Source organism: Scyliorhinus canicula, chromosome 6 (assembly GCF_902713615.1).
Source record: "Scyliorhinus canicula chromosome 6, sScyCan1.1, whole genome shotgun sequence".
NCBI lineage: Eukaryota > Metazoa > Chordata > Chondrichthyes > Carcharhiniformes > Scyliorhinidae > Scyliorhinus > Scyliorhinus canicula.
Genome location: NC_052151.1, coordinates 157,031,152 through 157,044,497, shown reverse-complemented (window position 1 = coordinate 157,044,497; position 13,346 = coordinate 157,031,152). Strand labels below are relative to the sequence as shown.

Below are 13,346 nucleotides of genomic sequence, written 5' to 3'. Positions count from 1 at the left end.
AGATATTATCCATGGTCTGAATACAATTAGTCCAGAAAGCTATTGTAACACCTCCAACTAAAGCATGCCGGAATATTCAGTTTTGGATATTATCATAGTAGATAGCATTTCAATAAAAATGCCTGGGTTCTTGATAACCTTCTAATTGCAATCAATATTGGTAAATGGATTAGAAATGTTACTTGTATTGAGGATTTATAATAACAGCAAACCATGTTTGAGAGTGGTTAATTTAGCGATTAGCTACCTTGACAGTGCAACTCTACATTGTTGGTCAAAAGAATCCTCATTGCTTTGTAGGATCCTTCAAAGGTCTCTGCTCAACAGTATCTACAACTCCTTCTAACCCATACTTGCTGGGATCATTTCACCAGTTGTACAAGGGCTAGTTTAAATTTAATCTCTGTTTCATATTTTGTCACTGTTTGAGGACGTAAAAGAATCTAAGGTAAAGAGAGGGGGCAGATTGCTCACATAAAGGAAGCCCATTACGAAACCAGAAAGTGCTGCTGACAGGCTAAACCGGCCAAGACACAACCTCTGTCCCTCCTGCCATAGAGATCTGCCGGTCAATCTCAGTGGCTGACTGACGGAATTGGGAAGATTGTCACTGGAGTAGTAAAGCAGAGATCCAGAGCCATGCTCTGGGACCCAGGTTCAAATGCCATCACTGCTGATGGTGAAATTTGAATTTGTTAAAAATCAGAATTAAAAGTTTAATGATGACCATGAAACCACTGTCGATTGTTGTAAAAACCCATCTGGTTCATTATGTCCTTTAGGGAAGGAAATCTGTCCTTACCTGGTCTGGCCTATATGTGTGTCCAGATCCACAACAAAGTGGTTGACTATTAACTGCCCCCTTAAGGGCAATTAGGGATGGGCAATAAATGTTGAGGAAGAGGGTGTTGCTAATTACTTTATCGGGGTAACACTGGGTAGTTCGTTCTTTCTAAAGAGCAAAAACGGAAGTGTATCTGTGAGGTTCTGTAATAAGCAGCGGTGCCCGTGTGCATACTTTTGGAATAATGCAGTCTTTTCAGTTTGGGTTTTCAGGACTTGTTCTCTCCCATGTTCAAAGTTTTTGCCTTGTAATTCGGCTGAACTGCTATTAATCTGAATTTTTGTTTCTTCAGTTTGAGCTACAGCACATTTCACAAGGTGGATCAAGTGATTCTGGAATGTTGGCCTCTCCCCAACAGGTAAACTGGTTGTTGACCACCAGTGGCTTAGTTTGCAAAACGGCAATCCTACGATTAGCCCATGTTATATCACACCAACATTGTAATTCGTAGGCGATGCTGTGTGCTAGATTCTTGAGAGTGTGAAATGGGCTAGTGGGGAATTACCGGCCCCCTTTTACACTGCAACTGATTTCCTTTTCCAGTGAGGCCAGTGGCATAGAGTGAACATAGAACATAGAAAAATACAGCACAGAACAGGCCCTTCGGCCCACGATGTTGTGCCAAACTTTTGTCCTAGATTAAGAACAAATTAATCTACACCCCATCATTCTACCGTAATCCATGTACATATCCAATAGCCGTTTGAAGGTCCCTAATGTTTCCGACACAACTACTTCCACAGGCAGTGCATTCCATGCCCCCACTACTCTCTGGGTAAAGAACCTACCTCAGACATCCCCCCTATATCTTCCACCATTCATCTTAAATTTATGTCCCCTTGTAATGGTTTGTTCCACCCGGGGAAAAAGTCGCTGACTGTCTACTCTATCTATTCGCCTGATCATCTTATAAACCTCTATCAAGTCGCCCCTCATCCTTCTCCGTTCTAATGAGAAAAGGCCGAGCACCCTCAACCTTTCCTCGTACAACCTGCTCTCCATTCCAGGTAACATCCTGGTAAATCTCCTTTGCACCTTTTCCAAAGCTTCCACATCCTTACTAAAATGAAGCGATCAGAACTGCACACAGTACTCCAAATGTGGCCTTAGCAAGGTTTTGTACAGCTACATCGTCACCTCACGGCTCTTAAATTCAATCCCTCTGCTAATGAACGCTAGCACACCATAGGCCTTCTTCACAGCTCTATCCACTTGAGTGGCAACTTTCAAAGATCTATGAACATAGACCCCAAGAGTGGAGCAATTTCACAACCTTAATGTGTAATTCCCTCATTACCCTTCTATTCTGACACATGTTCATTTTGATTATTAATTATTGATTGGCATTGGCTCATTGCTTTCATGGACAGAATTGCTATGATTAAAATATCGGCAAACACTGAGAAAAATATTTAATTTCTGTCGTCCTTTGCAAACTCCCCTTCACTTTCTGGCCACCGTAGGAGACGGAAAGGGTAGAAATTCTGTGAATGCTTCAGTAAAAGCAAAATACTGGGGATGCTGGAATTCTGAAACAAAAAACGAAAATGCTGGATAAACTCATCAGGTCTGGCAACATCGGTGGAGAGAGACACCTAGTTAACGTTTTAAGGCCATGATGCGACCATCAATTCACTCTGAGACACGAGTTGGAGTAAACTGTGGCTTTAATCGGCTTACAACTGAGCCTGCCTGCAACTGTGCTGAACTGAGGGCGGCCTCGCAGGACCGCAGCACTTATACTTCCTGAATGGGGCGGAGCCAAGGGCGGAGCCCTGTACATGCTCCTCATCTCCCCCGTGGGCAGAGCCGCGCAACGGCTCACAGATAGAGCCCACAGGGACACAGTAATGTACAGTGTGAATTATAGTGGTTACACATTCACCACAGGCCATATGACCCTTCTTCAGAGCTGATTTCAATGAATGCTTAATGTGTTTGTGTGAAATTCCTTCCTCTGCTGCATTAGTGGAGATATTAATGGCCTCACCCCTTCAGAATAGTAGACAATAGAATTTCAAATGGAAAGTTAAGCACTTGCATGCTAATGTCACACAGCATGATTCTGTTCACTTTGATACAAAACCAACAGTCCAGAATCAGTTGAGTAAAGAGTCAGATTTGGGACTTGGGGTGGCGGCCAAGGTGTGAGTGATCGCACATTAGGCAACTCCCGCTCGAGGCAGTATTTTTGGACCATTCCCCATTTGCAGGGTGGATGCTTTGCGGAAAAAAGGTGCAGGGCCGACTGGAGAAAGGTTAAACTCCAGTGGTGGGACTGGTGGATGCATCCACGGGCCAGAAGTGGGTCAAGAAGAAGGGAGCAGTTGGAGCAAGAGAAACTTTGTGCGCCACAGATCAAGATGGCGGATGGTAAATGGTCAGCTTTGCATGCCCAGAGGTCAACAGAGCAGCTGGTGGATTTTGTAAACGAGAAGTTCAGCCGGCAGAGGAGGAAGGCCCAGCAGGACTTAGCGAAGGCGGTGGAACTGTTAAAAGTGGGAATTAATCGTGTGGAGCAGAGGCTGGCGTTCCAGGGCCAGGCTATTCGGAAAGTGGAGGAGGCAGTGGGGGAGCATAAAGAGCAGTTCGTCTCATTGGTGGCTAAAGTGGGTCTGATGTAAAAGACCCAGAAGCGGTTAAAGGAGATGGTGGAGGACTTGAGAACCGCTCCCGGAGACAGAATCTAAGAATCGTAGGGATGCCTGAAGGCGTCGAGGGAGCAGACGCTGACTCATATGGAGCCAAAATGTTGGACACGTTGATGGGAGAGGGGCATTTGACCGGCTCTGGAGGTCGACCGAGCGCATGGGGCGCTGATGAGGAAGCCAAATGAGCTGCCGAGGTCGATGGTGGTGCGTCTTCACCGGTTCCCAGTCAAAGAGAAGTTATTGAGATGGGTGAGGCAGATGATGCACCTGGGAGGGGAGCGAGCTTTGGGTGTACCTGGGTGCGGATCTGCCGAAGGGTAGAGCCGGGTTTAATCAGGTAAAGGCTGTCCTCTTTAAAAAGGGGGTGAAGTTTGGAATGTTGTACCCGCCCCGCTTCTGGGTGACGTTTAATGGCCGAGAACATTATTTTGGAACACCAGAGGAGGTGATGGAGTTTTTAAGAGACAATGGACTGGCAGGAGAAGGAGGTGTGTTTTGTTGTTATTTGTGAGTTGTGCAAGCAGGGTGGGGGGGGAGGGGAATCAGAGTGGGATAGGATACTTAGGCGCCTTGGGTGGGGGCTGCCAGGATAGCAGAGACATCTAGTTAACGGGAGCGCAGTGATGGTTGATCAGGTGGCTAGTGTTGCTGAGGGGGATGGGATAGTTGTTTTGTTTGAGGGAAAGGGGATCGGGGGGCTGCTGACAAAGGTGTTGTTTCTGTGACGTAGCATGGGAGGGAGTGGTGACGGTGGACATTTAAGGGTGGGCCTGCAGGGGCGCGTGATATAGGCCGGGGGCTGGCCCAAGAAGGGGTATGGTTGATCGTCAGGGGAGGGAGTCAGGGTGCCCTCCGACCAGCTTACTTACATGGAATGTGAGGGGGCTGAATGGGCCAGTTAAATGGTTGTGTGTTTTCACACACCTAAGAAGCTTGAAGACGGGCGTGGCCTTTTTACAAAAAACACACTTGAAGTTCAGGGATCAGACAAGGCTAAGGAAAGGGTGGAAAGGGCAAGTCTTTCATTCGGGATTAGACATGAAGACATGGGATTGGCGGTGCTGGTAAATGAACGGATGCCGTTTGATGTGGGGAATATAGGCGCAGATTCGGGGGGAAGGTTCGTGTTGGTGAGTGGAAAGCTGGAGGGTATGCCAGTGGTTCTGGTAAATGTTTATGCCCCAAACTGGGACGATCTAGAGTTTATGAGGTGAGTGCTGGGGAAGACTCCGGACATGGACTCGCACCGGCTGATTATGGGGGGAGACTTTAATACGGTCATTGCTCCAAGGTTGAATCGGTCAAGCCTGAGGTCAGGGAGGGTGTCAGTGGTGGCAAAGGAGCTGAAGGGATTCATGGAACGTGTGGGGGGGGGGGGGGGGGGGGGGGGGGGAGGGCGGAGGGGAGGTGGAGTTAGGCACGTGCAGGTTTGAAAGGCCGAGGACGAAGGAGTTTTCGTACTTCTCCCATGTGCACAGAATGTTCTCTTGGATTGATTTATTTGGGGTGGGTAAGACATTATTGCCGGAGGTGGTCGGCTTGGGGTACTGGTCGATCATGGTTTCAGACCACGCTCCGCATTGGGTGGACTTGCAAGTGGGTCGGGGGGAGGGGGAGGGCCGCAGCGGAGGCTGGACGTAGGGCTGTTAGAGAGGCCAACATTTTGGCCTTTTCCTCTTTAATAACCCGGAGATGAATCTTGTTGGGATGGAGGGTCTCGGGCTCGACGAACCTGGGGGTTTGGGTGAGCGACCTCCCGGAATTCCTTTGGTAAAAAATCTAGTTCGCCTTGAGAGGGTCTGTGGAGGGATTTGTCCAGAGATGTAAACCGCTTATCGAATTCTTCCAGGATAGTTAAGTCAGCAGGGAGCGGCGGGGGTGGGGGGTGGGGGGGGGGGAACGGGACTTTGAGGTTAAAAAAAGAGGCAGAGTGGGTGGAGGGTAGCGGGAGGGAGGGTGGGGCGCAGGGGTGATGGTTATTTATTTGTTATGAGATTTCCTGTTTGTTCTCTTTTTGGTTTTGGGTGTATTTGATGTGTACATATATATATAAATGCCTTAAAAACATTTAATAAAAAAAGATTCAATTTGAGGGTGAAATTGGTCTGTGCCAGTGAGGCGACATGAGCTCATCGTAAGTTGGCAACCCTATTACACAGTAACCTTTTCAGTGGAAATGTGCATGGAAGAATGCCAATTCACCACAAGCCAGCTTTCAGATTCTGGCACCGATTCCATCGTTCAAGAGATAAAACTAGCAGTTTCTTGCAATCTCCTCCATGCAAAATGTCACCACTGAAGTTTTTCTCCAGTCAGTGATAGATCTGCTTTGACTTTGAAGAATCACCAATTAAACAAATTGTTGGATGTGGTAAATTTGCCTGAACAGCCAGATTAGCATAGTTCCTTCTCTTGGACTAGTCCAGCTCAGATTGATGGAACTAATATTTTCCCTGCACCCATTTAAAGTGAATTGTGAAATTGTCAACCCAACCCAACATGAATGTGAGTTCACATCATGAAAGAGGCACGATTCATCACTTTCATTCAAAGAAGCCAAGCATTGACTGGTGATATGTGGGAAAATGTACAACAGTTCAGGAGGGTGCAACCTTTGGACATGAGTGTTCAGATATAGTTTGTGAGACTATATGGAGACATTTTGCTGTTCATCTCATCCATGTTATGTCAAAGCTATTAGCCAGGATTCTCCGTTTGGGAAATTATGGGAGGGATTCGTCATTCCCTGATGCCAATTTTGTAATTGGAGATCGGGCGGAGAATCCCTTTTGACTTTGAAATTGGGGGCGGCGCCTGTTTGACGCAGGTTTCGTATGCTCTGTCCCCTCCGAAATGGCGTCATCGCGGTGCGTGCCGCACACGGTTGGGACGGCCTCAGCGTGTTGGCTGAAGGCTCCCCACTCAATGTTCCACCTCGGATGGGCCAGGTTCTCGATGGCGCGGTTCACTTGTGGTCTCAGCCATGCGGGAACCTGGCATGGTGGCTGCGGACTGTGTCTAGCACCACCACAGTCGGGCGGGAGCCATGCTGCTGGTCAGGTGGGGCTTTGCGAGGCTGGGGGGACTGGTGGGGGGGTGGCCAGGGGATGGTGAAGGAGTGGCCAGGGGACACTATATGGCAGTTTAGGTCCGTGCTCGTCCGGCACCATGTTTAAATGGCGCGACCGCTGCAGGTTGTCGCAGTGAGCATGCGCGGCTGCAGATCCGGCATTTCTCCAACCATTTATTTTGTGGAGGCCGGGAGTCACAGCATCGGTGAGGGGGCGACGCCAAATTTTTCCATGTAATACACCACAGATCCTTTGCACTTAGCCTCAGAGTCGGAGCTGATATATACCAGTTTTATAATCCCCTTGCTGTTGTAAAGTGGGGTGCAGTTCAGTGTTCCATAGCATGCAAATATATGCATGGCGTGGAATATGAGGGATTCCCAGGAAATCCCACTATCGAGCCGCCACCTTGAGCGGATGGCCCGATAGCGAGGTCCCGTGGCCAGCCACTGCCCCATCTCCCTGGCACCGCAAATCGGCCTGGACACCCCAACTGTAAGTTGACCCAGACTTCCTCCACAACCGTAAACACCCCAACCCCTCTCCCCAGCGCACAGCAGCACCCCCCCAACACTAGATTGCCTGGATGCCCCACTACCCCCATGTATGGGGGTGACCCGATCTGCCTCCCCCTCCAGTTACCCCTGTTATAAGGGGAACCGCCCCCCATAGGGAACCCTGTAATAGGGAGACATCCCCAGACATCCCTGTAAAAGGGAGTCCACACCCCAAAAGCCCCTGTAATAGGTAGTCACCCCAGGAAGCCCTATATTAGGGGGTAACCACCAGGGCCCTCTGTAATAAAGGAACTCCCACGGGGACTCCCTGCACAGACCCCCTCCCTTCCACACACAGACCCCCCCCCCCAACACCCCTCCCAGACACACCTGTAATAGGGAGACCCCCTCAAGAACCCCTGTAAAAGCAGACCCAAGGTTCCACCCCTTCCTCCCCCACAGGGACACCTGTAATAGTGGAACTCCCACAGGGACTCCCTGCACAGACGTCCTCCCTTCCACAGACAGACTCCTCCTCCCCCAACACCCCTCCCCACACAGAAAAGGGACCACTGTCTGGAAGCTAAAGAGTGGCCCAGACAGGGGCAGTGGGAAGCGTTATAGCTGAAATACTTACCTTGCAGCTCCATGTGTTCATTCCTCAAAGGAGAGCAGCTGTACCTGCGTCTTGTTCCCACAGATCCACTATCTGCAGGCCATTCATAGCTTTTGAGTAGTGGCCTGTGATTGACAGTTTATAAAAAACATCGGCTGTTTGATCCATTCATATCCTGTCACACCTCAGTGGCCTAGGTGGTGAAACCCCAATGTACGTGAACATTAACCAGATCAAAGCGAGGTTGGTGCAATGAAATCACACACTTCAGTGATTGGCATGCACTTAGTGCTTGGAATGCCGAATGGGCATTAAGATCCATTTGCATTTATTTTAATCCCCTCGCGAGCGTGCACTGTGCACCTCATTCACTCCGCCAGCGGGGGGGGGGGGGGCAATCTCAATTTCCTCCCAATGCCCAATTCACTGTTCCATCTGGAGGTCCTGGGGTGGAGAATCCCAACCATTATGTTTTGAGGTGATGCTGAGAACGGGCACATTCTCCCATCATTGTCCTGTAAATCATTTCTTTTAAAAAAAATAAATTTAGAGTACCCAATTATTTTTTCCAATTAAGGGACAATTTAGTGTGGCCAATCCGCCTATCCTGCACATCTTTGGGTTGTGGGGGTGAAACCCACACAGACACGGGGAGAATGTGCAAACTCCACACGGACAGTGACCCAGGGCCGGGTTTCAAACCCAGGTCCTCAGCGCCGTAGGCAGCAATGCTAACCACTGTGCCACCATGCTGCCTGTGTAAATCATTTCTAAAAGCTAACTTTAAATTCAGTCAAGATAGATTAACTGAGAACACCCTCTTTGTTAAGTGTAAGCTGGTCTTATCCTAGTTCTGAAGGCTCATGAGAATGGCTGGTATTGAAGAAATAAAACACACTGATGTAGTTGGAGTGCTCTTAGAGGCGGATGTAAGACTTGTTATTGGAGCAGATAGAAGCAACTTTTCCTCTTCTCTGATTATGCATGTGTGAAGCACCTTGGAAAATAAAAGCAAATTGCTGCAGATGCTGGAATCTGAAACCAAAAGAAAAAATGCTGGAAAATCTCAGCAGGTCTGGCAACATCTGTAGGGAGAGAAAAGAGCTAACATTTCGAGTCCAGATGATCCTTTGAGTCCAGATGATCCTTTGACAAAGGTGCTATATAAATGCAAACCATTGATTTTTGTTTTAGTCTGCACTTGACTGACACAACAGATTTGGCCACTAATTGTGCCTAACACGGAAAAGCATTCCATTTCAAGGTGCTGACAGACCCACGTTTTGCTGAGCACAAGAAACACTGAAAATAGCAGTACTTTCTCAGGAAATTGATGACAGGCATTCATATTTTGAGAAGAGGCAAGTAACCTTCGTGAACTCCTCGACGTCGAGAAAAATAACTGTCAAAAAGCCATATGAGGGAAAATTTCCAGGCGACCCAAAACCTGACCCAAAGAATGTTATTTTTCTGAACTGGAATGTACTCCAAATCTATGTACCAGCACCCCCACCTCCCCCCTTCCCATCTCAGAGTCAGTTACTGTGAGTATTTTGTATAAATGGGGACAATGAACAAATTAAATGTATCATTTTGTGCAGACGGTATTATACAGCTTTGGGCTTGTGATGCATGACTCCCTGCTGCTCCCAAATTTAGTGAAGAATTTTTTTCCCCGCAAATGCTATGCTCCCACGATCAGTCAGTAAATCATGAGGTTGTCCAGCTATCTGATTGATAAACTGTTTGGCGAAACAGTGCAGGAATTAAGGGGAAATCAATGACTGACTGTTCCCGTGTGTTTAATATGTCATTAAAAAAGGATTAATGAGAAATGAATTTGCAGTGTGTATTCATTATGCAAGCCATTTCATCTGTCTGATGCACGGAAATAAAAACTATTTTAAGAACATGGAAAATGTTTCTCTCCTTCATTTCTAGTCTGAAGGTGATAGCTCCCATTCCACAACAGATGGACAAGTACTTGTGGGACTTCCACAAACAGTCCAAGGGCAATCAAAAGATCTGGAAGCAAAGCCGTCCAGGGAGAAGAACTCCATTTTCCGCGCAAAACCCATGAAGGTCAAACATCACAAACATTCAACTGGCCCTTTGGCAGAATATGGTAAGTCGCAACTTGCCCCCTGAAAACAAATTTAAGCACTTTTTATTTCTCAAAGTGTTTCATTTCCTGTCACTTTCCTGATTTTAACTCTGGATAAATGAATCGATTTTGAGCGTTTTCAAATCAACTCCACGATTTCAGAAACACTTTCCCCTTGTTACCCTCTAACAGATATAGAGAGCAAAACAAAATGCACACAACTTAGATTGCATTACCCTTCACTGTGTTTTAAATCATGGCAGATAGGTTGCGGTTTTCACTATTTTTATGATGCTAAGCACTGACATTTTCCTGGCTAATTTTGTGGTTGGCACATCAGTGGGGAGGACAGAGCCACATCAAAAATTAATAAGTCAAATCTTCTCATTCATTATCAAATGGACACTGACAGCTAATCACTGCAATCAACAATTCTGTAGGATATGATGGCGAAGATGTAAACACGCACAGGAAAATAACCTAAACCAGCAAACATTCCTAAATTTCTCAAAAGGCAACACATGTTTATAATGTACTTCAGAAAAGAACGACAGCAGTAATAGTCACACTGCAAACAGGCCAGGTTCCTGGCTTACCAATTTGCCTGTTTTCTGTGGGGACAGGAAGTAATGAGGTTGGAACTTGACCAAATGGTCTGGATTTTGGGCCTGGGACATCATTAATGCAAGTCCTTCTCTGCAGGGAGACTATTCCTGTTTGGCAGGGCAGCTTTACTGTGTCCCTGCTTGTGATAATCAGGGGAATTAAAGCTCTACATATGGGCACAGATTGTTTGAATTTAGCCTTCACTCTGGCTTCCAACTTCTGGTGACTTTGTTTTGTGAAGTTTGAGAAGAATTGATTACATTGGGCGCGATGTAACCACCCCATTGCGCCTGGCGCAGATCTGGGTGTACCAGTTAAACAGCGGGAAAGGCCAGAATCCACGAATCAGTTTGCCATCTAATTGGCCAACTCCCGATGGCGGGATCCAGATCTCGCCCAAATATCGCGAGCAAATCATTAACCCCAATTTACATTTACTTCAATCTCATGAGCGAGACTGTGATTGAATGGAACGGCCTCATGGGAATTAACCAGCTCCCCAGTGAGAAATCACACAGGCCTCGTTTAGTACTCCTTTTTCCGAACAGGCCCCGGAATGTGGCGACAGGGAGGTTTCCACATTAACTTCATTGCAGTGTTAAAGTAAGCCTACATGTGACAATAAAGATTATTATTGTTAAAAACATGAAGCTGGCGCAATGGCTGCTGAGGGGAACTGACGAGGTGAGTGGCCATTTCCATTTTGGGATATGCAGCTCAGGGGCACAGCAGCTGCAGCTTCAGTGCTCAGGGTGGCTGGGGGACCCTTAGGGTGGTTTGGCTTGGTTGTGGGGGCTGACAGGTTCCAGGTTGGGGTGTGCCCAATGGCTGGGGGGAGGGGTGGGGGTGGGGCGAGGGGTTTTTCATTTATGAAGCCTTCAAGCCATCTTTAAATATTGTGGAGACCCATAATAGCTGCTGCCTGTCTGTCCTACCAAACACTTCCACTTTTGAAGATGTGACGGACAGCATGTGCTGCCGGAGAATTTGTCTCAACAGAGACAGTGCAGCACCTGTGCGATATCCTCGCAGACCTGGAACCCATGGAGGAGGAGGACCCCTGATGTGTGTACGATCACTGCAACCCTGAACTTGAATGCAACTGGTTCATTCCAGGGCTCTCGCGAGGACTTGAGGCATTTCACAAGCTATAGCCCACAAGTGCATCCATGAGGTCAGCTGTATGCCTGGGCAGCTGATTATATCAAATTTGAGCTGAACCAAGCCCACCAAGATCTCTAGGTAGCAGGATTCGCAGCCATTTCCCTCCCTCCTGACTACACTATTCCACCCTCTCACGGTCTTTGTAATGTCACCCCAGGGTGATGGACCTGTGTCAGCACTGTCAGCGGGTCAATTTACAAGGCAGGAGAGTGATGAACACCCTCTGTGAGATTAACTCTGGCGCTCCTCAGTTTATATCAAAATCTGACTCCTATCTTTCTGCTGATAGATCGGTCACACCCATGCTCTGAACGGGGTCTGCATTGGGGGCATTACATCTTGGACCACTGTGCCAGGAGGCGGGGGAACAGGGGGTGGGGATGCAGACAGGTTTGCTGTGAAGAATAATGTGACAGAGGTTTCAATTGTATCACATGTAACGTCTTAATAGTGAACATTGGATATTTCCATTCCCCCTCGTGACAGTTCGTGAACCCCCCCCCCCAGTGCCCACTCAGTAATCCTCAAGCTTCTTGATTTTACGTGGTCTTGTGCTACATTTAGGTGTATCCCCAGGATGCACATCAGAGGTGGAGGCAGCCTGCTGCTTTTCTCCCCTGCGGCCTTTGATTCCCGTGGCGGATGTCCTGTGGAGGACCTGGAGCCAGAAGGCCCCGGCCGACCTACCAGTGACACTAGCATCGCCGTGCCACCCTGTTCTGTCCCCTGCCCTTGAAATGTGCTGATGTCAAGAGGGAGGTATTCGGAAGAACTGGAGACCACTTGGTGGCTGTCCCCAGGTTGGCCTCCAGTGCTTCCTCCTCTCTGATAGTGCCCTTAGGGCCCTGGGGGTATTCGTGGGCTGGAGGGGCAGCTGGAGTGAGTTCCAGAAGCCTCAGCATTATCTGGCTCTGCCAGTCCTGGCGTCTCCCCATTGTCTGCACCATAGTGTTTACAGCCTCAGCGATTCTCCTTAGTGACTGGACCATGCTCTGCAGAGCTCCGGCAATGTCTACCTGAATCTGGAACACATCTCTCAGTGACTGGGACATGCTCTGCAGTGCCTTGGCAATGTCCACCTGCGTCTGAAACACATCCCTCAGTGACTGGAACATGTTGTTGGTCGAGGCCTTCCGCCATGGTCATCACAGGCTGAGCCTTGCCTTGGACATCAGCACTCAAGACACTGATGTCTTGATCCAGGCTTTCCACTGCGGTTGTTCCCTAACAGCATTGGCTTTGGTGCCATGCATTGTCAGCATCATATCTTGCACCCATCACCTTTGGGACTCCCCCAATCGGCACTCGTTGGAAAGTGGCTGACATCCTCTTCTGAATCTGCTGGCTGTGTCCTAGCATCTGTATCAGCTCTGTGAAAACCTTATTCAGAGGCTCGGCATCTGATTGGGACTCAGCAGAGTCCTGGGATCCAGCTGACTCACTTGGATGTTCCTACCTCCACCTGATTTTCATCAGCAACTGTATGGTGCTCATCAGGTTGTGCCTCAGAAACATGTCCACTAATGTTGCCCACTGAGGTGTATGTCTCTGCGCTGGTGGAAGGTGGGGGAGATAGCTGTGATGCCTCACCGATGGTCTAACCGGGGCTCTCCTCTGAGGTATTCTCTTGGGTGGCGGAGGGGGTGGTTGTGTGGGTTGGTTGTGGGGAGTGATTGTGGGGAGGGGGGGAGGTGGGGGGGGAGTACTCTGGGTGACCTGTCCAATCAGTGTGAGAGAATGAACATGTGGTCAGTGAGAGGGAAGGATCATTTTGTCTGACATGAACAACACAC

The 13,346-nt window shown here is 48.3% G+C and overlaps 1 protein-coding gene across 7 annotated transcripts in view; it reads left to right on the top strand.

The window, feature by feature from the left end:
- Positions 1-13,346, top strand: part of LOC119967594 (doublecortin domain-containing protein 2) — a 223,954-nt gene that overhangs the window by 183,243 nt on the left and 27,365 nt on the right. For 6 of the 7 annotated variants that reach the window (XM_038800324.1, XM_038800322.1, XM_038800323.1 and 3 more), the window contains 2 exons: positions 1,137-1,202; positions 9,621-9,804. In XM_038800324.1, coding sequence (XP_038656252.1) covers positions 1,137-1,202; positions 9,621-9,804 — 250 coding nt within the window. The remainder of the gene's footprint in view (positions 1-1,136; positions 1,203-9,620; positions 9,805-13,346) is intronic. The other variant, XM_038800327.1, reaches the window with a different exon arrangement.